The sequence below is a fragment of the Ooceraea biroi genome, chromosome 6 (assembly GCF_003672135.1).
Source record: "Ooceraea biroi isolate clonal line C1 chromosome 6, Obir_v5.4, whole genome shotgun sequence".
In the NCBI taxonomy this organism is placed as follows: Eukaryota; Metazoa; Arthropoda; class Insecta; order Hymenoptera; family Formicidae; genus Ooceraea; species Ooceraea biroi.
Window position 1 is genome coordinate 6462216 of NC_039511.1, and position 27927 is coordinate 6490142.

The 27927-nt window shown below is 34.2% G+C and overlaps 1 protein-coding gene across 3 annotated transcripts; it reads right to left on the bottom strand.

Annotated features, from left to right (window-relative positions):
• Positions 1 to 21120: 21120 nt before the first annotated feature.
• Positions 21121 to 27700, bottom strand: LOC105280190 (cryptochrome-1). Of its 3 annotated transcripts, none has more exons than XM_011340504.3 (11): positions 27434 to 27700; positions 26049 to 26286; positions 25697 to 25948; positions 24825 to 25009; positions 24415 to 24644; positions 23700 to 23867; positions 23451 to 23591; positions 23022 to 23173; positions 22579 to 22781; positions 22265 to 22292; positions 21121 to 21349 (listed from the first exon to the last, which is right to left on the bottom strand). In XM_011340504.3, exons 2-11 carry the CDS (start codon positions 26264 to 26266, stop codon positions 21304 to 21306), a joined length of 1623 nt encoding a protein of 540 aa, XP_011338806.1. In that variant the 5' UTR covers positions 26267 to 26286; positions 27434 to 27700; the 3' UTR covers positions 21121 to 21303. The 3 variants fall into 3 exon arrangements, with proteins under 3 accessions (XP_011338806.1, XP_011338808.1, XP_011338807.1); XM_011340506.3 differs by lacking the exon at positions 27434 to 27700 and adding an exon at positions 26903 to 27410; XM_011340505.3 differs by lacking the exon at positions 27434 to 27700 and adding an exon at positions 26747 to 26889.
• Between the last annotated feature and the right edge of the window lie 227 nt (positions 27701 to 27927).

Genomic DNA, 27927 nt, shown 5'->3' on the forward strand with positions numbered 1-27927 from the left:
GAGGAAAGATTGACGAAAGATATTCAAAAGTATAGACATACGCACACATAAACGCACAATTACTATCTTCGATGCAAAAAGTTCAACGCAATATAATTATGTAGGACACTTCGCTAATGATCTTGATTTCAATTTCAGTGGTGTGATCTTGAGTTTTAAGAACATTATTAATATTATAATAATTATGCGATACAGTTATATGTCTTTCAAATATTAGGTATAGATATGACATACATGTGTAGACGTATACAAGTAATAGTAGGAATTAATAATACAATTTTCGTGTCTTTCTGATACTTTGCGCTATTATAAAATATTCCAAGGAAATTGAATTATTTCCTCCATTAATCTAAACGTTCAAGTATCTTTCGAATATCTTATAGTTCTTGAGGATTTAGCGCGCTTCGTGGATACAATAAAAAAGTAGGAATTGTATTTTTTGGAAAAAGAATATAGAGGGAATTATTCCATTTTTCGTCCAGACATTAATTTTTCTTCTTTATTATTGGACATTGTTCGTATAAGTATACGAATTCGTGTATATAAATAAATAAATCAATAAATTATATATAATATATATTTGACTTAGGCGTATTATAGGAAGAATCTTAACGCTTTACATGGAAATTATATAAAATATAAGTTCTTTTTATTAAATGTTTGTTGAACATTCAATAAGAAATTACATTAGATCAAGTTACATTTTTTCGAGATGGGACGAAATAGAATTTCTTCTCCGTTTATGTATTTACAATATTCATACACTTGTGAACAAAAAATTATGTTAATGTTACTAAATCTTTTTGTCAATAATTTTTTAATTAAACAATCAACAACTAAAACCTTTTTAACGTCACTTATGATCTTGACATATGTCAAAGTAATTATAGTTGGGTCGACTTTTTCATAAAAGTTTATCCTATATTTATAACAACTTTTTGTAAACAATAAGAAACGGCTAAAATCTTTTGAAAGATATTTAAAGTTATAACTTAATCTTAATAACATATTGTAAGATCAAGATCATTAGTGATGTGTTTTTTAATTATCAAGGTAGCACAAAAAAGAGAAAAAGTTTTCTATTACTTAAAATAAAACATGATACAAGAAGAAAGTGTTTTTGATCACATAAAAATCAAATGAGCAGGAAAGAAAATATTCAAGTACACAAGTAAAACGCGGAAAAAGAATAAGTGGAGTATGCGAGAAGAAAAAGATCACAATACGCACAAATTCGCCAACCGTTTTAAGAACTCGCGTTTTTATTTGTTCTACGCTCATTTTACGTAGTTAAGTTGAATGAAATAATAGAAGGAGCAGAAACAAGAAAAAGAAGATATAAAAGTTGATATAATTAATAATCTTTCAAAAAAATATATATATAATATTATACAATATAATTATATATATATATATATAATTAAATATATAATTTTATATATATATAATTAAATATATAATTTTATATATATATATAATTATGTACATATATTTAAAACAATTGTTCTCTGCGTTAGACACGTTTAATCCAGAAAGAGATTGTTAAATATGCGTGTGCGTGTGCGTGTGCGTGTATGTGTATATAGTATCGGATGAATCATGAACAAAGCGCAAAACGATTCCATTTAACGGATTTAATGTAAATTCTATTTGGTGACTACGTCGATGCAAGTATCATTCTATTTCTCTCCAACATTGAAAGGGCAATACTGATAAAATGATTCTTGCATTGATGTAGTTGCCAACTGGAATTTATCCTTCAATAGTTGAGTTTTAGGTTTAACACACCGGCCTGCTTGCGCATCAATACTGATAAATTGTACATGTGACTTGTTCGGATTAATTCATTACACAGTAGACAGCTAGGGTGATACTTTACTTTTAATTACTTTTGTTTTAATCATTATGATCGATATATTAGGAGACTAATTTAAAAAAGATATAATATTGATGTTTTTCTTTTAAAAGGTGATCTCCTGCTCTTGTTATGTTTTTCTTCACTCTTTCCTCCACCCTCTCACTCTCTCTGTCTATCTGTCTCTGTCTGTCTGTCTCTGTCTCTCGCATTTCTTGTTGCATTCCCTCTCTCTTCTCAGATTGCAATTTCCTTAAAAATCGCAGAAAGATTTTAATCATTTATCATAATGAATGATAAACATGATGCTTTATAATTCGTAAGTTGATGTAAATTGAGAAATATATTTACTTATCTCGTATGTGATAATTGCATATATTATATAATTATTATATAATTATACATACACAACTATATTATTATATTTATATCATTGAATATTATTATATATTTAACCAAATTTATCAACGTAATACATCCAATACGTAACGCATTTTGTGTTCTAACTTTATTGTATCTCATTAAATTTATTCTGTTTGTCATTTTATAATTGAAAATTTTCAATTATAATTAAACTAACAAGTTTTTTGTTTCAATTGCTGCTTAGTACTTCTGAGGTTAAAAAGTTGAACTTTCAAGTTTGACCGAGCACGAGAGAATATGGAGCAAATAAACATAGGTTTGCAATCTGACTTTAATAATTAATACTGAATTAATCTACTAAATTATATCTATTGGACAAATGTATAATTATTCCATAGAAGTAAAGATTCGCAGAGCATAATTTTGCAATCAAGTTCGATTAAGCAAAGGAGCACGAAGAGATTGAAAGAGAAAGGAAAACGAGCCTTTTCATGCTCAGTCAAAAACGCCAGCGTTACGTTTTGATTAATCATCATTAAATCTGATTATAATGTATTATGCTACATTCCAGCGGCAATATCCATTGTCTGCGACATCTGGAACAACTCACTATATTTCTATGAATTTTAATTTAGATGAATTGTGTAGTTAAATGTTACTTAAATTTCTGCGAAATCTATAATTTGGATATATTGTACGTCAGATTTCTTTATTATAAAAAAAAGAAATTGAATAACAGGTTGTCATCTTTAAAGATGCAATATTTTCTACATGCGCATATATATTCATGTGAACATAGGAGTGCATCACATGAGAGCACAAAGGGAAAAAGTGTTTCGCGAAATTACGATCATCCATTCCGATCGATCATTTGTTTACTCAGTTTAGTGGAAGCGCTAAAGTGTTCTTAATGGTATCTACTCGAAAAATTGTAAGAAATGATATAATATGTATTGGTAGATCGCACGAGAACATTAGTGGTAGATATGATTTGAGAACAATGCATGTGCGTAGAAATCGAATTCGAACATATTGCGACATTAATTCAAAAATATAAACTGACTGTATATTATAAAATATTCGAATTTTTAGTAATAAAGGAACATTCTTTGTTTTAAAAAGTACGTTAAAAGATAAAGATATAAAACATTTCCATGTATATTTAAAATAATTGCAATTGGTTTTTGACAATTCATGACAAAGACTTATTTAAAAAATGTATTTTGCCTAATCAATTACAGTATCCGGTATCGGTACGATAAAAACTGTGCAGGACTGACATTCGAAAACTAAAATGATACACCAAAATGAAACAATTAAACAATAGAAAACGGAAGAACAAAGTTATCACTGCAGATCTAACAAAAGAGAAAAAAGAGAAGATGCAAAATAAAAACAAATAAATAAATAAAATGAAGAAAAGTAAGAGAATAAAGGAGAATAAAGGGCAGAGAGAACAGAAAAAAAGAAGGCGGTTGTTGCTATTATCGTAATGGCAGAAAATTGTGCAGAAGGACAGGGTGTGACCGGTGCGCGTCATAAAACAAAGAGAGAATGAGAGAAAAAAGAATAAAAATGAGAGGAAGAAAGGGCGAAATGAGGAAAGAGGGAGAGAGAGAGAGAGAGAGAGAGGAGAAGATAAAGAGATAAAGAAAGAGAGAGAGAGAGAAAGAAAGAGAAAAATTAAATGAGATAAGGAAAGGTTAGCGATAAAAGAGAAGACACATGTTTTTACAGGTGTGATAAATGTATTGGTCAACATTGCCTAATAACTGTTACTAGTTTACACTTGTAAGATAGGAATATACAAAGCCTACATCACACAAAATATTCCTAAGAAAGAAAAAAGACGATAGAATATACGAATGATGCAAATATACAAATAGGTATTATGTTTATAAATAAAATAATGAAAGATGTAATAATGAGCAAAAGTAGGTAGAAAGATAAAACATAAAGAAATGCAGAGAGGACAAGCTATTGATCACGGTTAATCGAAAGAGTTAAAATCTTACTGTTAAGTTTTTCCCTACTTTCAGGTTTCTTTGTGATTGCATAATTGCACGTAAGTATGTGTACTAGTGTATACATATTTGATAGTTACAAACCGTGATCAATACATTAGATTGTGTACGTGCGTGCGTGTGTGTGCGTGTGTGTCTATGTGTGCGTGCGAATATAAACATTAGAAAAGAAATATTGTTGCCGAAAAACAAAGAATTCATACATGTTCATGAACAAAAAGTAACAAATAGGAAAGCAGATTAGAGCACTGTATGTGTACGTGTGTAAAGATGTGATAAACGTAGTGGATGATCAATCAATTAGGAAGTACATAATCTGTACTTCATTCTGTAATTCATTCGTTTCGAATTACAGTTACATAGAAAAAATTGCAAGAAATTGAAGCTGAAAAATTACGTTTTGTGTGTTTTATCGATTTACCTGTTAAATTTTACTGGATAACTGTTATTAGTTTACATTTATTTGCAATTTAATTTTATACATATTTGTTCTAATATCTTTAATAAACTTTCTACAATTACGTTGGAAATGAAATGGACAAATTACATAAATAGTTAAAAAGATCAAACACAGGGCAGCCCGTAAAAGTTTATACTGTCGAATTCGCTCGATATAATGCGGTATAAGAATCTTTCCTCTTCATTCGTACCGTCACTACACTTTGCGGTCAGTGGAGAGAAATTGTCAGTTAAAGAAACACGTCGATCGCGTGTCAATTTACCAATATGTAAGTCTCCTTCTATTTTTCTCCCGTTTCCTTTATCCTATCTTTTCCTCTCGCATATGTTTTTTTTCTAAATTTTATCGGTAACGAGAATGTCGATCGTACGTCGATTTATACATTCGTACACATTTGTTCCTCCATTCTCTTGTTCTTATCTCTCGTTTTCGAGACAGCATCAAGAATCATCGAAGAATGAGGTTTCTACGATCAGCTTTTGCAATCAGGAATTATGGAAATTCTGAGTCACGAGTGACAATTCTCGTTACGTTGCACCAACTACATTTGCTGCCGAAAGATAATTACGAGATAACGATATTAGATAATTGGTCCTACTACAGTCGACTGCACTTGTATTCAATTTCATTCTCCTATTGCATACCTTCTTTTCTCACCGATCATCTTGAGCAGCTTGATATTAGGTAATCCGCAATTTTCAAGTTTCTATTGTTATTTTCGCGTGTCAATTATTTGATACAGTTGAGACATGAACGTTTTGAAGCTATATTGATACTCGAAAATACTGATGATAGAAAACGAATCGACAACGCATAATTTTATATAATGTCTTACAGCTTAAACTTATGATACGAATAAATCGACGATATGTATTTCATAAAATCCGAGAGAAATTAAATCACTTTTTGAACTTGATTTAATCGAGCAATTTCCTTTTACCCAATGTCTTTTTTCGATCATTTTTATCATCTGGACCCATATCCGGGATACGAATGACACAAAATAACAATGCTATTTCAATATTTCTTGATTAAGTAAATAACTGCACGATGGAGACGAACGAGTGGAGATAAACGATTATCGTCATCGCTTTTTGAAAGGATATTAAAGAATGACACATATGCATGGTTGACGTTATGATAATGTATATTGAGATATTTTTAAAACTTCGCTGTCGATATTAATCATATAATACATAACGTGCAAACAGAGTATCTCGAGCTTCAATAATGCATATATCTTTAAAACACTTAATGCGTCAGAAACACCAAAGTGAATATAATTTAAAGCATATGCACGTACATATATGTTCGCCGCTCAAAACAGCATTGAAAGGAAAATACACATAACGATGCAAAGTGTTCTTTGCTTTGAATAAAAAGTTACAGCATTTTCAACACCGGTATCATTGTCGCTGTATCTGTATTTTGCCATCGCGGCATCGGTAATATAATATATCTTAAATGATGCCTCTTTCAGATTTGATAGACACGACACTTGGTGTATTCGTGTATGATTAGTATATTTTATATTCTATACATTGTCTTCATGTAATGTAGTTATGTAGTGTAAAGATAAAGTGCAAATTTTGAGCTTGAAAGTCTCAAAAACTTAATGAAAGAAAAGATAAAACAACACAAGAAAGAGAGTGAGAAAATAAGGAGAAGAAATGTGCATACAAAGAAGACATATTATAACAGGAAACAAAATAGTCAAAGATGTGAGAAAAAAAATGCGAGAGATTCTACAAATGTCCGATCCATTCGCGGTGATGCGAAACGTTTTCACATAGATTAATAGGTCTTTTATGTCTGTTTTCATATAATGTAATTAGTTATTTCGATTTATTATTTACAAGCAAATACGATCAACCGCAAATTGTAACGTGCGATCTATCATATATACATACATACATACATACATACATACATACATACATACATACATACATACATACATACATATATATATATATATATAGTGTTTCTTGTAAAATAACGATCATGTATATTGGGTCATTTTTCCAATTTCTTTAAATACACATAAACCGCACGTTACATTATACAAAGAGAACGTGTTCTCTTAATCCTTAACTGTGCTAGTAATTTCAACTATGAATTATAATCGTATCGCAATATAAGAAATATTGAAACAACGACTATTAAAAAACAATCAAGATTTAATATGGAACTTGCGAAACACTTTTAATATAGATTAATATCGTTTATTTTTAAATCAAATATTACATTTCATTCTCCACAATATGAAGAAATACATTTAGTTTGTCTGCAAATGTGAAGTCAGTTACGGGTGAGATTGAAATAAAGAGAAATATGAAACATATCGATATCTATTTCTACACATTCGCAAACATTCGCTTGTTAAAGGAAAAAAGGATCAAACTATAATAATCTTTCTTCTCGAAATTCTTATGTTTTAATAATGTTATAATATAATTGAACATGCCGTCATATTACGCGACAAAATTTTACACAAAACAAATAAATTTATGTAGAATTGAAAAAATGAAGATTCTGATAATAATTTCTCACATTACTACATAATGAACCTTAGCAAATGGAAAATTTTTCTTCTAGATATCAATATCCTTTACAATAATTCTCTCCAGTGTCACCACGAGTAGCACTATTCACAAGGTTTTAACATTGTTAATCTTTATCGTCGTTTGCGATGATCTAGGAATTTCCCTTCGTTACCGTTTTCTTATTGTTGATTATATCGATCAACTTTCTTTCAATTTCTAATGCACCAATAGGAAGAATAACACAGGCACACAAAATAAAAAAAGTGGTCGATCCCAGAGGCCAAACTATCCTATCCATATGTATTTTGGGTTGCTGAACACGAATCCGAGGTTAGTTTTCGTTCATTGGATCTTATTTTTTTCGAACCTGAAAAAACCTGAAAAAACTGAAAAAACATTAAAAAAAAAACATTTCCGTTCATTTCTTTCTATGATTGTTGTCAATCTCAATCAGCAATTCAAAACATAAGAATATAGCTTTTTTCCTCGTCACCGTACCCATATCTATCTTTTGCATAGCAAAAAAAAATGCGATTTTGGCGACTTTTTGACGGTTTTTTCAGGTTCGAAAAAAACAAGATCCAATGGACGAAAACTAACCTCGGATTCGTGTTCAGCAACCCAAAATACATATGGATAGGATAGTTTGGCCTCTGGGATCGACCACTTTTTTTTATTTTGTGTGCCTGTGTAATCTGTGGGATTGTTTTCCATAAAAAATTCCATCAAAATCATCTCTAAAAACTGATAAGTAATGTCGGACTAATTGATTGAAGAAAAAAACAAAGAAGGAAGAAGGAGAAGAATACGAAAAATATATGCGTACTTTTGTAGTGCTTCGCAGACAGTGGAAAAATACAAGGAAAACTCGAAAGAAAAGAAAGAGAAAGAAAGAGAAGAAAGAGGGAAAACATTGGAAGAAAAACGGAAGAAGCATGAGAAACTTATTTTGCAATCTTCCACGTCATTGGTTATACGCACCACGCTATATTTATAGAATGCAGATTAAGCCCATCTTGCGTGATATTACGTGATACCAATGATCGTGAAATTGATCGTGATCAATCACGAGCATCGAGACCCATGCTTTCATCTCCATATTTTCATAGAAATTTGCTTGCAAATTCGTAATTCAGCGCGAATCGTAAATTTGATATCTAAAATTCGTCATATTGAGGAACACTAAGTATAGCATAATTTATTACACATACGACATACACTCGGGTATTTGAAAAAGAATACCTCAAAAATTGCATCATACGGCCATGGTATCTCGGTACTTGAATCATGTGTTGCCGTTATAGGTATTTGCAGTACTTAAATAAATAGATATGTATCTTGATATATCCTTGAAATATACAAAGAATTTTGAAAGTATTGGATTTTAGTCAAAAAAGTTTCAATCAAAGGTTTAATCTTTAATTTTTCAAATAAATTTATTTGTAATACAGACAACAATAATGTTGATAATGTCTATATATATATATATCATAGACAACGATTATTTGATTTTTATTGAATAATTTGTTTCTACTGAGGGCAATAAAATTTGATGCAAAAATCAAATTGAACTTTTTGACTAACTTAAAAGATGTCCAAACAGCATATTTCTCACTCATATCTCTACTAGTACTTATATAATTATATAATTACTACCTTATACCCCCTTTTCTATTCCATCTAAGTTATTTGTACTCTTGCGTTTCGATTAATCCTGATCCATATTCCGAAAGCCAGAAATACAGTTTACACACAAACAAAGGAAGATGTGATTCTCTGGCGAGAAGATGGAAAGTGTTACACATTCTTGATATCTCTCCTCAAGACCGAAATCCCTTAGTAGTTTTCCTTGATTCTCCATCATTCAACATATCAGTCAATTTTTCACCAATTTGTCATCATTATCCTCGATAGCCTCACGCACAAATCCCAAAATATTTGACAGTACCGATCGAATGCCCGAATTACCCTTCTATCTATAGCAATCTTCTGGTTGTTTTTTCCTGTTTCTCGCTTGCATTGGGATACATTTTATGTTACGTGCGAAATGAGCGAGCGAGTGAATTTACTCTTCGACGATGAATGATTCGCTGGTTGTTAAAATAATAATGTCAATAAATCCTAGCCAAAAGGAAGAGGAAAGATGACGGCCAGTGCAAAATAAGAGGCGAACAGAAATGTCAAGCCGAGAAATAGAGAAGGAGAAGGCGGTAGCGGCTTCGAAAGGTCGACAAAAGGATACGCGGAGAAACAGATTCAGTTCAAAGGCAAAAGAGTGGTGGAAGGTGGAAGTTGGAGTGGTCGAAGGACTTGGAGTTTGTTCATGTGTTGCTCTCTCCGTCTCCTTTTCCCTTTCTCTCTTTCTCCCTATCATTTCTCTCTTTCTTCTTTAGAAGGATGATACAACAGAACGATGGAGAAATGCCACTAGAGTGAGAAAGAAACAGAAAACAAGAAGTGAAAGAGAAAGAAGAAAGGGGAGAAAGAGAGAGTAAGAGAGCTAGAATACGTATTGATTTCACGAGTCTCCAAACACACAGCGTCCGCATAAAACAGCTACCGTCGTTATCATGCTCAATAAAACTAACATCTACATCTTTTACGTTATGGGTGCGGTCCACTTAGCGCTACAAACGCTTCAAAACTACTTTCCGCAGCTTTCTTTTCATTTGAAAGAAGGAAAACAATAGAAAATATCTCCGAGTATTTGTTAAGTGCCACCACACATCATACCACATCTTGCATTTTTTCAATTATTGGCCGGTTTCTAACATCAGGAAACAAACAAAACATACGAAAACAAAAGATAGCAAAAGTAAAAAAGAACTGACAATAATTTTTACCTTCAAGTTGGTCAACGTTAAAACATTGTGGCTCGAATCATTAGATTTGATTTAATCCTTAACTGATGGCGTGATTTTTCCTACCATTTTTATTTATTCTTTTTTAATCCTTTTTTTTAATAATTACGTCAATTCATACATTGCGCATGAGTGCATAGATTTTTCTAAACACGCTGATGAAGGTACTTACACTGGTCGATGATTTTTTCCGCACTTTTTTCTGATTGCGATAGTTATAAAATTGTAATGAATTTGTGTTGTCAGTTAAAGTTCAAATCTCATGTTAAAATTTTGTGAAAAATTTCAGAAAAGTATTCAACTAATGATTGCTTAATTGACAATATTTAATAATTGTAAAAATATCAAGTAATATCTCCTAACTATCAGATGAACGTCGAAATATTTTTATTTAATTCATTATATTACAAATCACAAATTAAAGTCATCAGTCAAATGTTTCTCGATATTAACTTATCCTTCTTTCCAATCCGGCAATTATAAACGATAAATGTGGGAAAAAAGTTCTTTCGAAACGTTTTGTCGAGTTTATTACTTCGTCCTCAAGACTCCCAATTCGACAATTCTTCAACCAGGATGCCATGGTGCGTAGAGGCTCGGCGAGCTTAGGCGACCTACACCGAGGTATCTCGTGTCACACGCCATGGGATAGGCATAGCTATTGCGCGTGGCTCGTGGATCCCTCTTGTCGAGAGTCGGTAAATAGGCCGTATAAGTCAAAGGACTTGTCGAGTCGCCCACCACCGTCGCCTCTTCCGTTTTTTAAAAATTGTAATTTAAAAAATTTTTCCACTTAAGATAACATGCATTGCTGCACAATCCACGATCTTTTTTCCATTTTGAACTAATAAACTGAAGACCATGAACCTGTGTGAGCCATGAGCTATGACAAGCCAACGCGCCGTGAGATCTATGCGGCTTGTTATAGTTCGTAGCTTGCCAATTCGTGAGATGAGCTTATACTGACGAGCCTAAGCAAGCCACGAGCCATAACAAATTACGTGCCTTGGGATCGCGCTTTATATGATATACACAACTTTTTATCAATAGTACTTCTCAATAGCGCTCATTAATCATAGGAATTCTCACGAATCTCTTTATGCTTTATGCTTTATCAGTCTGATTTTATCAGTCAACTATAACATGTGCATCGATTGTCGGCTACTTTATTAATTTTCTTTATTGATCATTGTTACGTTTTATTGTATCGCAAACCTTTAAAATCGACTTGAAATTTATTTCGCAATGTGAATATCGGAAAATCAATTCATTATAAAAAAATATATCCGAACTAATTGAAACTTTGGGAATAATATTGAGCTAAAAGAGCTTTTGATACGTAGCAGAACCTATACATATATTAAAACCTATCATTCGAATTGCAGTTTAATAAAGGAAACAGTTATTTTGTTTGGTATCAGGAATCTTTTGGTGTACTTCATATACGCTTATTTTGGGACACTCTGTATAGTTTGAGTTAAGGACAAATAACAAAAAGTATTTCGGAAACTCAAACAGCAGCTAATCGTTGCTCTCTCGTTTAGACCGTAAGTTTGTGAATACAGGCGTGTGACTGCGGAAAAGTGAATGATAAAGTATAATAAGAATGATGAAAGTGCAAGAGAGAGAGAGAGTGGAAGAGAGAGAGGAAGAGGGGGAGGGAGGGGGAGGGGGAGGGGGAGAGAGCGAGCGAGAGAGAGAGAGAGAGAGAGAAGAGCCACTGCCTTAGCGACAGCAGAATCCGTACTAGTAACAAGGCCTTAGAAAGTAACAAAACAGAAACATAATTAGAGTTAAGTAAGTCTATTGTTGTTAAAAAAAAGAAGGAAGAGACGGAAGAAGAAGAAGCAATCGAGAAAAGAAAAAACATCAATATCGTGAAAACGATATTTGATGAAGAATCATAGATGGATGAAAATAGGTACGTTCAGGAGATACAACTGTTGTACAGCAGTTAATTGTTTAATGGTCTCCGAACGTTTCCGCTCATTGAGTGCATTTGCAACATGTTCAGCGAGCTATTTTTGTCAGCTGTTTATAATTACGCGCTATTTATAATTACCTCTATAATCACGTGGTGAGTGCTCACTCATTGGTTGCACAACGGTTGATATCCCCTAAACGCATCTAATGTTAATACATTGTAAATCTAAGTAGCAGTTGTATCAAAGCGCGCAACACAAACACAAACACAATTACACACATACATATATACAGGGTGTCTGACATAAGGTGAAAAACCTCTCGCCCACAGGTAGATCTTGTCAAACTGAATTAAAAAGTCCTGTACCATTTTGCAAACAACCACGTAAAATTTCGAGTAATTTAGTAAATAAAGTTCGTTAATTCAGTGGACGCGATCGGCAGCGAGAGAAGTAGGCATGAATAACGTAAAAAACGGCTAGTCACGCGCGCGACGCGATAACAGCGAGTATCGGATTACAGCGGCAGGCGAGACGACGCGTGGACAATAATTTCTCAGCGTCTCATTTACGCGCTCGTGTTGCCGAGAAAGTGTTGTCATTCTTATCGTATTTCTTTTTGTGATGTCTAATACGTGACAACACTTTCTCGGCAACACGAGCGCGTGAATAAGACGCTAAGAAATTATTGTCCACGCTTCGTCTCGCCTGCCGCTGTAATCCGGTACTCGCTGCCAATCGCGTCCGCCGAATTAGCGAACTTTCTTTACTTAATTACTCGAAATTTTACATGGTTGTTTGCAAAATGGCACAAGACGTTTTAATTCAGTTTGACGAGATCTACCTGTGGGTGAGAGGTTTTTCACCTTATGTCAGACATCCTGTATATGCGTGCATGTACGTGTGTATGTGTGTGTGTATGTGACTGTATGTAAGACCTCTAACCCCTCGTGCCCAATACTAAGTAGATCTCTTAAAACATAGTTTAACATAGTGTATTATATGCTTATCGCAAAATTGAGTATCTAGTAAAACAAAACGAACAGAAGAGATAGGAGGTATATGAGAAAGAAATGAACGGAAAGAGATAAAGAAAGGGGGGGGGAGAGAGGGAGAGAGAGAGAGAGAGAGAGAGAGAGAGAATAACAAAGACAGGAAGAGAAAGAGAGCGATATGTGCGAAGAAGAAAGAATGCAATTTCTGTTAAATATAACGAATTTGAATACAAACAGCATCATATATAACATTGGCAGAAACGATGAACAAAGTAATCCTTCGCACATTTATGTTTTTCTTTCTTTCATTTCTTTCTTCCGTTTTTTTGTTGTACTACGAATTGTCGAAGAGCATAAGTATATTTTAATCCTGCAAACCAAATTATATTTACATTGCATTTTAAAAACCGCTTTGTACTTTTTCGAATTATACAAAAAGATAATTGTGCAATGTTCATCTTATTATTATTGTATTATTGTTATTGATATCATCATCATCATCATCATCGTCATTATTGTTATTATTATTATTATTATTAACATGATTATTAACTATTTGGTGAGCGTCACTGCGTTTTGTAGAATACATACCGGAAAGTATCAAAATGACATATTTGTATTTCATATTGAAAAATGCTACGTGTGGTATGATTGCGTTTCATCTGAAAAAATATCAAATTGGTTTGCTTTGTTTATTTGTTTGTTTTAAAGATGACAAAACAAAAGTCTAGTAAAGTTTCTTTAAATTATAACTACAACAATGCACTGTAATTCATTAACTATGCGCTGTAATCCACCGTCAGGCAAAACTACGATTTCCAGAGCGCCAAGGTTTGACCGTGGATTCTTCATCTACAGGTCATTACAAACAAAACTTAAAGAGTGATAAATGTGGCTATCTGGTTTAGTTTAATAATTTAGTAAATAAAGTGAAAGTAAGCTTCGTTATCAAGGAGATATGGAGGTTTTTAGTTGGAATTTGAGAAATCGACAAAAACGCTTTTTTGCTAGTTGTAGACTATACGGTTTTAACCGCTCATTGTTTATTAAAAAGTTATTAACAAAAGAAGTTTCGAAAATATAGTAGTTATTTTGAATATTGAAAGAGCATAAACAACGAATATGAACGAAGGAAGGAAAGTCATTTAACCTAACCTAACCTAACCTGGTTAGGTTATATTTTCCGAAACTGGAGCCCCGGACATATACGCTCGTTTTCAGCCCGCTTCGCGGGAGGGAAGGGCATCGCCCCTCTCCCCCGCCGGGATCCGTGCCGTGTACCAGGTGATCAAAATCTGTACGGTGAAATCTGTTACACCGGCTCCAGCGGGGAGAGGGGCTAAGCCCCTCCCGCGAAGCGGGCTGAAAACGAGCGTATGTGTCCGGGGCTCCAGTTTCGGAAAATATAACCTAACCGAAACCTATTTCTGATTTAAAGCTAAAATTCCATCAAATATACTCTTTTGTAAACGTATATAGTATCGTAAAATTATGCTCTATTCATTAAACTTTTTTGTTAATAACTTTTTAACAAACAACGAGCGACGGGTGAAACCTAGTGTGGATTATTCGGGAAGGTGACCTTTGTAATATATGTCAAACTCAAGTCCTTGCTTCGCGTGGACAGTTGAAAATTCGTGCAAAATCATTAAATTTATTTTGTTAATAACTTTTTAATAAACAAGGAGCGACGGTTAAAACTTTTTGAAGGTCACTCAGGAGGGTGACCTCTATAATATATTTCAAGGTCAAGATCATCGGGACGGGCTCCGTTATTGTCTATATTTACCCTACATGGTTCTGAATAACGCGAAAATAGTCTGCAACTGGCAAAAAAGCGTTTTTGTCGATTTCTCAAATTCCAACTATAAACCTCCATATCTCCTAAACTAAACCAGATAGCCACTTTTACTACTCTTTAAGTTTTGTTTGTAATGACCTGTAGATGAAGAATCCACGGTCAAAACTTGGCGCTCCGGAAATCGTAGTATCCCCCACCGTCAGCTAATCCCATTAAGATGGTGTAATGCCACTTTTGGACAGGAAGCGGTACCGCATTTACACTGCGTGACACTCAAACAGTTAAATAATAACTACATAATTTGAAATTTTCAATATTTTTGGTAAGGTGCAGTGGGGTAAGTGCGTAACCGGGGCAAGTGCATTAACTGGTTATATTTATTATTATATAAGTCAAATTAGAGTATCTGATATGTAGAGATCTACTAGGAGTTAGTGTTAACATTTCAACATAGATGTCGCAGTAAAATATGCAATTCTCGCTTATTTTATCAACCGTTAAAAACAGTCATCAGTTTGTGGTAACCTCTAAAGTTGTGTGTGCTATTTAGATAATTTTATTAATTAAGCAATATTGTGTTTTGGGTTGTAATTTTTTAGTAAGTGTAAAGAATATTATTTAAAATATTTCTTAAAAACATAAATACTTAGTTTTTTTCTAAGTTTACATAAAAATCATTACTCTGCTCTTGCCCCGTTCATATTACGTATTGGGGCAAGTGCAGACCAAAGTGGTGAGGTAAGTGCAGATTGGTCTGCTCTTGCCCCAGACTTCATTTATCGTTTAATGCTTTCTGGTTTTGGTTACCAGATTCACTGGTACCAGTTGACTGAGAGCTTTTCCGTCAACAGAAGCATCGTTGCGTTCTTTAGCCAGAATATTTGTAAATTTCTTAATGACTTTATTCTTGAAGTATCGTCTTAAAAAATTTGCTATTTTGATTTGTTTATTAATGGTTTTTATATAGGGTTGCCATGGTTCGAGTGCGAACGATGTGAAGATTCTGATTAATATCTATCTGCAACTGTGTTTTTGTTAAAAATAACTGAATTATTAATTTTTTGTTTATCTTATCTTATATTCTACAGTTTTTAAACCACCGTTTTATTTACCGAATTAATGTTCTTTTATGTAAAATATCTTATTTATTTTAATATTTTATGTTATTTTGTGTTTTAATATGTTATGTCGTTTTATTCTACCAAACCCACTTTCAAATTTCACCAAAGGGTTCTTGTATTTTTAGAAGACAATAACTCTGAAACTAACCTATATAATTCAATGCGGTAAAAAGCATTTCAAAGCAGATATGTTAACAATTACTCTCTTGCTCCGTGGTGTATAAAATAAGGCTGCAATACATTTTTAACTCGCACCTACGCACTTGCCCCGTTTTGAGGGAAAGTGCAAACCAATTGACATGTACAATTTTCTATCATTATGTAAATTTGAAAAGAAAAATGACGCCAAAGTCACTATAAGTTGAACAATAATACTTGCACAATGCTTGGAATACCGATAATATTAACTATTTCTGTTAGAGATTGATAATATATGCATTTAATGTCCAACTTTACAAAAACCAGTCTGCACTTACCCCACTGCACCTTAGATTAATGTTTTCCAATATGTATAATTTCAATCTTACCCAGTGAAAACGTTTTCGGCAAGATGGTGTAAAGGCACCGGCAACATGAGAGGGCGATGATGGCACGGAAAAACGCAAAATGTCCCATACGTTGCCGGTGATCATGACGTTATTTCCTCTTCTGATTGGTCAGCCGCCATGGCGCCATGTTAGATTCGCCATGATTCTTCATTGTAATAGTACATTTGAATAACGCGGGGCTAACATGGCGACTCTAACTTGGCAGCCATACCAATGGGTGAAGCCAACCAATCAGAAGAGGAAATAACGTCATGATCACCGGCAACGTATGGGACATTTTGCGTTTTTCCGTGCCATCATCGCCCTCTCATGTTGCCGGTGCCTTTACACCATCTTGCCGAAAACGTTTTCACTGGGTATACTCTAATGACAGTTTCAATGAATTTGGTGTTGTTTCATATACTTTGTAATTTTTCAGTTGCTAGTATTACATTCTTAAGTGTGACAGATTTGTAAAGTTCAGAATTTTAGTTTGATGTGCGACAGTCGTTTATTTTATGGTCAGATTAAATATATCAGTAATACAGTAGTACGCATCGCGTACAGCAACAAGTTTGTAAAACCGAAGTCATACGGTATACGATTTCCGTGCTTGCTGCCTTGTATGCTGCCTTGTACTTTGCTATACTTGCTTTGGTCAGGGGCGCGCAGCGTGCACCAAGCAAGCACAACAACGTACAAAGCATACAAGATAGCAAGCACGGAAATCGTATACCGTATGACTTCGGCTTATATGTGAAATTTACAAGCGATTGTATTGTGAGCATAGTAAGTAGAATAACTAATTATACTACTGTAATGAGAATATATTCAATTAACAAAACATGGTTAAAAAGTCTCATTTAATAGCGCGCGCACGCACGCACCACGCACGCACCACGCACACACACACACATATGGAATTCCATGCTGTATGGAAATTCACTATTTTGAGAAGGATTGGCCATTATAACAGGAGCTAGATTTGATATTTCATATTTGTTTATGCGATGTTGCAATTACTAAAGTGCAAATCGTTATATAGTTTGAGGTAATATGCATAAATAAATAATTTTGAAAGTACGCGACGCAAATGCCATACGATGATGTTACTACCACATGACGAATTATAATACAATTTATTATTCTTAACCATAATAATTAAATATTGTCCTTCGATTATTATCAAAAATGTATAGAATTTTATTATTGCAATCACGAAACTCACAAAAAAAGAAACCCTTAATCTCTTATCGCAAGAACACATAACTAAATATATAAACAGTTTTAAGGCACATGCAAAACACAAACAAAGAATAAGTTAATGAGAAAAAACATGAGAAAAAAAAGAGAGAAAGAGTGCAAGGGAATGAGCAAATGAGAGAGAGGGAAAGAAAGAAAGTGAAAATGTGAAAGAGAAAATGGAGACAAAAGTGAAAAAGAAAAACAAGTGTGTGAGAAAAATTAATTCCGTTTTTGAGTGCTGAGAATGTTCGTTTGTAATTGTTTAAATCTAATGAGAAATGTATTGTAAAACTATAAATACCATAGGTATTAAAAATATATCATTTGTTGACATGAAAAAAATAAAAAAGCCGATTCACGAGTAGTGACTTCTGTCCGTTGTACTAACGAGGAATCTGTGTTTCAGTATTAATAATACTGTTAATACTGGAAATAAACATTCAGTCTTTATTCAACATTTGATAAATACAAAGGATAAAACGATTTCGCCAATATTAACAGTGAATAACGGAACACACTCCAAGAAGCGACTATTTTCTATGAAAAATTGCACATCTTTTCACAGCAGAGACCAAACAGATAGATGGATCTTGATTGCATCTGAAAACGTCGGATGAAATATCAGTAAAATGTTTACTACCACGCGGTATGTATGTGTGATACAGCAATACAGCGCATGAGACTAGAGTTATATGCGATTTTTTTAAATTTTATTTTGATTAAAGACAAGTAAAATCTATCTTATTAATATAAAAACGACATATGTGACCTGTGGTAAACGATTTTCTAATGGAATACGACAGTAACGAACATGTTAATTTGTAAGATAAACCGTTAAACGTTCGTCTTTTCAAATTAATTAAATATAATCAAAATTGTTCCAGTGCTTGTGGTAGCGCCATGTCGTTTTGATATAAATTTCTTAATATTTTTGCACATATTCGAGAGTTATTTAGTGAAAGTTATTAGTGGCTACATTGGGATACCTATGAACTTGGAGAAATGATACCATTGATATCCAATGTTTTTCATAACATTTACATATACAGGGTGTCCCATTTTAAATGCCGCAGGCAAAAATCTCGAAAAATATGGGACATACGGAAAAATGTTTCGAATAAAAGTTGCATGGTTTGAAGGGGGCCACATGATGAAAATATGTACTTGATCTTGAGTGACCTTTTCAAGGCCAGGTCAATGTGATGGATGTTTTCTTAAACGGGACCCCCCCTTTTTTATTGTATATTCTTGTAGCTTAGTTCGAGAGCTTTCCAAAACACTACCTACTTTTGTTTTTTGCCCAAGCAGTTCCCAAGATATGAAGCGTCAAAGTTGACATACCGCCGGCATTCGCATTACCCGATGTACACCGCGGGGAGGTTGCTCGGTCGGATTTGTACATCATAGTGACCCTAAAAAGGGCCGATTTTGTGTATGGGGGTGTGGTAAGCAGTACTAGTACTAGTAACTCCAAATGGAATACACAGTATTTACTAATAAGCAGAGCTCGGACTTCAGTGAAGGTGATCTTCGCGTGACCTTCAAACGACTATTCAAGGTCAAACCAATGGTATCATCTTATGTCCCCCTCGAAATCGTGACATGTCTGTCTGAAACATTTTTTCGTATCTCTTTTAGTTTTTTAAAAAATCGACTGTATAAATTAAAATGGGCCACCCTGTATATACATTTATTTATAACTATCACCCAGTAAGCAAAATGATAGCAGTCTGTCGGCAGATTGGTAACAAATTTAATCAGAACATGTTAGCAGATTGACATCAACTGCGTCCTCATTCAGCTCATATTTCATTCTGACAACAGAGTCTATATAACATACTCAGACAACAGATTGATGATAGAAGTTGAACAGAGTACGCGCACAACACCTGAGCGCAGATAGACGGCAGAAACCGCGTAGGGCCTGCTAACAGAATCTGTTGGCAGATTGGCAGCAGAAATCTGCTGTAAAACGGATGATCTGTGGATATCTTCAATATCCTTGAAGAACATCTTATGGATGTCTTTCGGATATCTGTGTGCTGTCTGGTAATAATTATTAAAAATTCCTCCCTTTAAATAATAGAAAAAGGAGTAAAAGTTTTCAGTGACCATTTAGATCGCTATTAAACAACAGACTCTGCTGAATTTCTACTGCTAATCTGCTAACAGATTCTGTTAGCAGGCCCTGCGCGGTTTCTGCGCCGTCTATCTGCGCTCAGGTGTTGTGCGCGTACTCTGTTCGACTTCTATCACCAATCTATGTTGTCTGAGTATGTTATATAGACTCTGTTATACTTTTGTTGGCTTTCTGTCAACAGTATATGATATATCAAATCCGGCATGTAATCTGTACTACTTCTGCCGACAAACTTTGTAGCAGATACTTACAAGATCTGCTCTCGACAAATTTGACTGTCTGGGGCATTTATTTAGTCATAAAAAGATCGCGATACAACACACTCTCAATCGATACGCTGCTAGAGGTGTCATTACAATCTTATATAATTAACCATCAAAACGAATGAACGAATGAATCTACCGTCGTAAACGCGTTCATCCTTTTCACTTATATATTAGGTTGACTAAAAAGTCCGTTTTTAAGCAAAGTTTTTAAGCAAAATTTAATACAAAGTTTTGCGTTTACATTTTACTAAAAATATTCGCACGTAAATCTTTCTGGTCAATCCAATAATATGCTTGTTATGTTCGAAAAGGATATATTAAAATTATTACACATGTTTGGCAAGTGTAAAAAGATATATTTTTCTTCATTTGTATAGTTGAGGAAATACTCAACATCCATTTTATAATTAACTCTTTACTCTTCATAATGTGTCAAAATGAAAAAAATCCGCGAGATGTACCTTTTATGCAGTTTTACCAAGGAGTTTTTTCTCAGTATCAATTAAGAATTAATCAAATTAAGCTATTTTCTTCGAACGCTTATTGTTCGTAGAAACATATTCTCGTCTACAAATCACGCTTCTTCTTTTCCTTTTCCTCCATCTTTCCTACAGACACGTGTATACGTATCAAATAAATTAATTATAAATGCAACCCAGCAAACATTTTAGTTGTGGTATGTTGCCAAATGAGAAACAAATGTCAGCGGAACTATAATGCCAAAGCCAGAGCCTACTGTGTCCTCAGTTGGTCTCCAATGTGAACCAAATCTGACGAACATATTCCACAGTCAAATTGACGACAACATTAGAGCAGATCTGACATTAGAACGGTGAAAATGTTGCATATTGACGGAAGTGTGCTAACAGAATTGCTAACAGAATGGCAAACAAAGTATGTTTTCCATTTGCGACCGTCCGGCAAACATAATTTGTTGCCACATTTGCAATTACAGAAAATGTTATAGGGGAAGTTTTACATGACACTGGAAAAATTAAAACTAATTTGATTTTTAATTAAACCCATGAAAGAAACAGTTGTTAGCGTTATCACAATACACTCAATTGCTACATCGATTATTGTTATTGTTGTTGCTACTGCTGCTGTTGTTGAGTGGAATTGCTGATGGAATCGATTCTCTGGTCGTCTTCTAGACACGGTAAGTCTTCTTTCTTCTTTATCGGAATTCTTTGCCGGTGGTGCCAGCAACGCGTTCAGCAAGCCTTGGACAAAGCGTTATTAAGTTTCCCATACTCGCTTTTTGTCACGTGATATTAGATATTCTTACATTGAAAAATTACAGAAATGATAAAAGTGATAAAAATTAAATATGAAGTGTGACGATTAACAAAATCCTCTTTGTACAGAATACCCATACAGCACAAGATCGTTCTATGATCATTCATAGAATAATATCGGAGAATGTTTAGAATATTCTCATATAATGCTTCAGAATTTCTGTGAACCTTCATGGAACATTTGAAGTAGACAAAAACTCACATTCTCTGAATGTTCTATAAATATTCTGTAGCATATTCTATGAACATTTTGCGTATGGTTATGGACTGTTTCTATATATATTCTATAGGATATTCTATATAGGATATTCTAGGAATATTGTGGGAAATATTATAAGAAATAAAATATTATAAGAATATTCATTGAAATATCATTAGAATATTCTGAGTACTTACCAAATAACATACCAATAACATTTAGAACATTCGTGGAACTGTTTATGAATATTCTTTTCGAATATTCTCAGAATATATGGAAATCATGTTGTTAGAATATTCTCCGAATATTTTGTGCTGTATGGGTATGTAAGTATATGATACGAAACATTATCTGTCACAAAGAAAGATTATACGTGTATTTACACGATATACACATGTATTCTACATGTGATCTCAAAAATGTATTTTACTCTCTGTGATTATATAAATTTGTATTAACATATAATAATTAATAAAAACATTTGTCTATTGTAATAAAAAGAATGATGAATAAAGGATTAAGTTAAACTTATTCTGAATCCATTTGATGTTACTTATATAGTATGACTTCTTATATACGCGAGATATATTATAGCGCAATTAATTAGTCAAATTGTTAATAATCAAACTTGATTTGCTTACCGATATTTTTTTCTTTTAAACGAAGTTGCTAGGAAAAAAGAAGACATGTATTATTAAAATATCAAAATCCTTGTTAATTCGGAAAATTATTCGATAAATTTGGTCCATCTGAGAGTTTTGCTAAAACTGATATTTATCCAGATTGAAAATAAAAAATTTAATACAATTAGAATACATATGAACAAACACTGCTGTGCTTAATAGTGTTATATAATAATTAACAAAAGGATATCTACTAGAAAAGGGTTCCAAAAAGCGTGCACGAATATCTTATTAAGAAAAAGGGATCGATTTTTAGAATCATATGAACTCACCATTACCGCGATATTTGTTCAGCTGCTGGTATACTTGTTTCATCCGCTCGATATTGATACGTGAACTTTTGCTATGATCCACCATCGGCAACGAATACTCTTTACCAATAATGCATTTGGCGGCGTGCTGTATGCTGAGTGGTGCGTTCCATGGCTCGTGAATATATCTGGTTGGAAAATTCTTTAGCACCGGTAAATAACGTCTGAAATGACAATAAGATTGATTTTATCTCAAAAATAATCACTTACAAATGCGTATGTAACATGCAATGTCATAAATGACACAATGTAATGAATGCAAAGAAAGCACATATTTGCACTAAAATGAAACAGAAAAAGCAGTAAATAACAGAATTTAATACATTACAAATAATTAATATACTAATTAATTTTAATATTAGGATAATAAATAAATAAATATATACATATTATTAATCGACTACCTGATATAATCGCCATTTGGATCCGCTTTCCTACCAAATCGAACAGGACAATAGCAATGGAAAAACTGTTGGAAGAAAGAACTGCACGACAACCACATCCACATACCGGCATTTACGGACCAATCGGCATCCAAGAGAAGCTCATCGAACACCTTGAACAGAGATTGCACATCAGATGCGATATGAAAAATTTTAATTGCGTGAAATGACTAATAAACTATGTAAAAAGTATGATTATATTATATTATGTAATAAACATTACTCATCTAGAGACTATCTAGAGGCAGAGAATGAGGAAGAATGAAGAAAAAGTGGAAGAAGGAAGTCGAAATAGAAGGCAGGATGGAAGGGTTAGGAGGGAGGGAAGGAAACAAGAGTAGGAGCAAGAAATACTACGAATTCGATTGAAATAATGTTGTGTGTTTTTACTTTCATTCCTTCCTCCCATGAAATCCAAAGGTCGCCTCTGGTCAAGAAGCAAGCCACCGCGTGTCTAGCCAGATGATGTATCCAACCTTCCTCCCGCAGTTGAGTCATGATCGCATCGATCCATGGAAATCCTGTTTGACCCTGTCGTAAGAAACTTTAGTAAATCTTTCTTATAACGGACACCTCGTCGATGACCTTGACCTTGACATATGTTTAATATGTTGCAGTAGTAAGCGAAAATTTACTCACGTTCGCCCACTTTGCGAGCGCCTCAATGTTCTTGTCCCATGGTATCTGCACGCATATTGGGTTACCCTGCATTCGATCGAAGTTTAGATTCTTTGTTGCGGCGCAATAGAAAAATTCGCGCCAGAGGAGCTGTCCATGCAACGAAAGCGTCGGCATCGCTTTTTTTATCTAAAACAACATCGTTGATGAAGATGTCGAAAAAAATCAATTGTATCTTAATATTGCTCAAAAATCAAATGATGATTCATTGAATAATGAAAATAAAATCATTGTTTCTGTCATATTATTACTATTCATTATAATATTAAAAAATGAATAGTGTTAAAAAAAACTACTAGTTTTCAAATTACTTCATAATTATGAAGTGATTAAAAAGAGTTGATTTCTGAAAATAAAGAGTTACAGATTACAGATACAACTTTACTTTAATTAATACTTAATTATTAAAACTCGTTCACTTTAATTGAGAAGATACTCGATATCGATAATTAAAATATTCGTGAATAAAAAGACTCATATAAAATTTGCTAAGAAGCGCATCTGTTTAATCTTTTCACAACATAATGAACTTGTCTTAAATAAAGTAATTTTTACAATGAGCTTTAAGACCTCTGAAAAATACAAATAACGCGATATAATTAATGCGTCTTCCAAGTTTAGTTTAATCACTTGAGTATGAAATACAGTTAATCGGTATCAGTGATGTCGATCATACCTTCTTATACAGATCAGTGAGTTGGTAGTAAAATAGTCGCGTACTGAGACATCCGAATCGCAAATAAGGCGAAAGCCCAGTTTGACTTGGTAGTAAGGATTGCGGCGTCATTTTTGGTTTGCCAAAGCTCGCAACCCATGCCTTCCTTTCGAGATGACGCTCGAGCCGCGCCAGGGCTTCGCTCTCGCCACCAATCCACAACGGTGGCAACAAACCTTCTGTATCAAAGCCTACAAAGATGAAAAAAATGGTTGGAAAAATGGAATCATAAAATCAAACTTGACAATGCTATAAGTTATAATATTATTGGCAAAACTGCATAAAAGATGTCTAACATGATAGTAAAGAATGTAAAGATAGTAAAGGTAAATCTAACATGTTAAAACTTGATAATCGATCGATTTTCTTACCGAGTTCCTCGAGGGTGGGTACACCATAATGATCGTCGTGATCGTCCTTGAGAGGAGTATAAGCGCTGCCGATACAGGTAGCAGTCACTGTCGATACTGGTGCTTCTGGCGGATCCATACCAGCGACGATATTTTGAAATTGATGGTAGGTCAATGGCGGTTTTCCGCCATTTCTCTCTATGATTCTGAAACGCGCAATGACCAAAAAGATTGAATCGTGTACTTTCAAACAAAAGCTGCAATATCATATTTTATCCTAATGAATATACGAGTTTCATTTAACTGTCACGTTTTTTCGGAAAAATCAAAGTGGACGGATGGTCTAATACATCCTGTATACTTGATAATACAATATATAAAAAATGCAATATATAAAAGAACAAATTTCCGAAAATGATTATTTCTAAAAATAAGCGAAAATAGCGTAGTCAAATAGAAATATTTTTATAAAACGTTTATATTCTTTCCATTATTTATTTCGTACGGTTTACGAGATATATTTATAAAACAAAGTGAGAATCTCTGTGCCTTTGAGAGATTCAGTTGAAATTTTCACCTTCAATTCAAAAATATAATTTAGCCGCAACTGAAAATTTCTGAATTCATCCATTTATTTAATCTGCATATGTACCAAGTTTCATTAATATTAAAATTTTTTGATTTGCAAACTTCTCTTATTAGAAATAATTAAAAGCGATTTTGATTAAGTAAATATCCACATTTATATTTTTAATAAAAACTTTGAGCTAAATTTCTACTATATTTGTCATTTCATTAATTGTATATCGTTGGGTTAAAGTGGTTAAACTATTAAAGTGGTTACTCTTAATCGAGACCCTAAGATCGACTAGTGGAAAATAGTTTGAACCTACTCATCCAACTTGTAAAGCGTATGAGAGATCTTCTGGTCCACCGATATACCGAGCTCCTTACATAGAGCGGAAATGTTATGATCTCGTATGCGTCCGAACGGTTCCGAATCCTCCTCGAAGGTCAGATTCGTTGTGCCCCATTCTTTGAAGAGTTTGGGCAGCGCATCGGCTGGCTGGCCGCGGATCACGAATAGACGGGAGTTTAATTTCCTCAGTGAGCAATCCAGATCCTCCAGGCACTGCAACAGAAATCTATCGGACAAATGACAAAGTGAAAAAAGTGAACCAATCGATCAATCCTGCAAAAAGTCATTTTTGTGTTGATTTCGAGATCAAGATTGCAGTGGCTCACCTCCATTTGTTGATGCCAACATTAGTACTTCCGGCGAACCAGGGATCCAGCACGAAGACGCACCGGAAAGTGGATGCCCCGGCAAGGCCTTCCTTCAAGGAGGGATTGTCGTGCAACCGAAGTCCCTTACGGAACCAATGAACCGTGTGCTTCTTTCCATCGCCTCCAACTCCCGATGTCATTTCCTGACTCATTTCATTGTTACTGCTGCCTGTCATTTCCTTTCTCTCAGTATGACCTGCAAAATGGAGTGCATGTCGAAATAATGTCATTATTATTCTATTTGCAATGAACATTGATATAATTACAAAAAAAGGAATTGTTTAAGAAACATCAGATGAAATCAGATTTTTAATCATTTTAATAAAATATATTTTTAAGATAATAAAATAAGAAATAAGGGAGAGATGAGCGACAACGAGCGCGCGGCCCTCGCTGCACTCATTCGTTTACTTTAATCGTTAATAACTCGGTTATTATTGCGAAAATCACAAAATGGTACAGGACTTTTCGACTCAGCCAAGTTCCAGTTATACGCCATTAACGGAGAGGTAAGGAGTTATGAGACACCCTGTATACATATATACATAGATATATGGAAACTTACGTTTCTATTTACATTGCGTACATTTCGAAATTAACTCTGTCGTTACTCACAGGATTCTTTACATTTGAACAGCTAATTTCTTAATACTTACAAAACTAATGCTCGTACAAATCTTTAGAGAAAATCTTTAGAGAAGCTTCGATTCATCGCTGTTCAAAGCAAGCATTGCAACGCACGTCGTGCGAACTGCTTTCTCCCTGACTTTCGTTTAAACGGTGAAAGCGCATTGTATTAAGAGAAGACTAACTAGCACTCCAATCCACTGGAACCCGCCGCGATGAGTATACTACAAAAAATTTCTCAGCCAGCCAATTCTGAATCGCCAGTAAGTGTCAAAAGTGCGCGCTGTGTCGACAGGCATCGTGATTGCTGCAATGCACTGCACTCGATTGACTAATGCTATGGATTCACTTGACAAATTTCACGATTGCCGAAATCTCGCAATTTCTTTTCGATATATCAATTGAAACGATATATTTCACTCGGTCCAGTTAAATTGTCATCCTATATTTGATCGTCAGCAATAAAGGTTCATTCGCGCAACGCACGAATAACATCGGTGCAAGTCTGCAAGACTTTCACCGCTTTCATTCTTATCAAATCACACGCACACTCATACTAATCGTTTTGTATTGATTTATATGTATATTGACATTTGGAGTTTTTTATAATACTTCTGAAAATAATGGGCAAATTAAACGTCGTGACGGTTTTTCATCTGACAGGACGGATAGTATGTAAATCGCACGACGTAGATCACGAGTTCTCGAAATATCACCTGAGACACTTTCGCTCAGACATGACGATGATCAAATCCTCGATCCTCGGTCGCGAAACACACGTTAATTTCGCGGAGCGCGTATTTCGTTTCTTTTTCTTCTAATTTTTTTGTTTGCTGGGATTAACGCGCGATTACAGAAAAAAAAACAATCAGTTGCGTACTACGAAAACTCGCACTATACTATACTACCAGTCGATCGCATATGATCGCATATTCGCATATTCGTATATGCGAAATTGCGAACACACTAGTCGCGGCCTCGCGGCGAACCGATGGATGAGGCAGCGTGCAGGGGCGCGCGGGGGCGTCGTAGCCACGCCAAGTGCAACGTGACCGCCGATCCACGGTCGATCCAATTGGCTGCGCAGATCACGTGGTATTGTGATCACGTTGCAACTGCCGTGGTCATCAAGAGTGCACCTCTCGCTTTCTCGAGCTCATGAAGAAACGATAGAGCGAGTGATTTTCTCTATCAGTCGACGTACGAGGTC

Bases quoted from the DNA above. Each gene is read 5' to 3' on its own strand.
- LOC105280190 (XM_011340504.3), bottom strand. From the start codon at position 26,266: ATGACAGGCAGCAGTAACAATGAAATGAGTCAGGAAATGACATCGGGA. The intron at 25,010-25,696 runs GTAGGTTCAAAC...TGCGCGTTTCAG, and splicing joins ACGCTTTACAAGTTGGATGA to AATCATAGAGAGAAATGGCG. The intron at 22,293-22,578 runs GTGAGTTCATAT...CTTTTTTCCTAG, and splicing joins GAACAAATATCGCGGTAATG to CAACTTCGTTTAAAAGAAAA.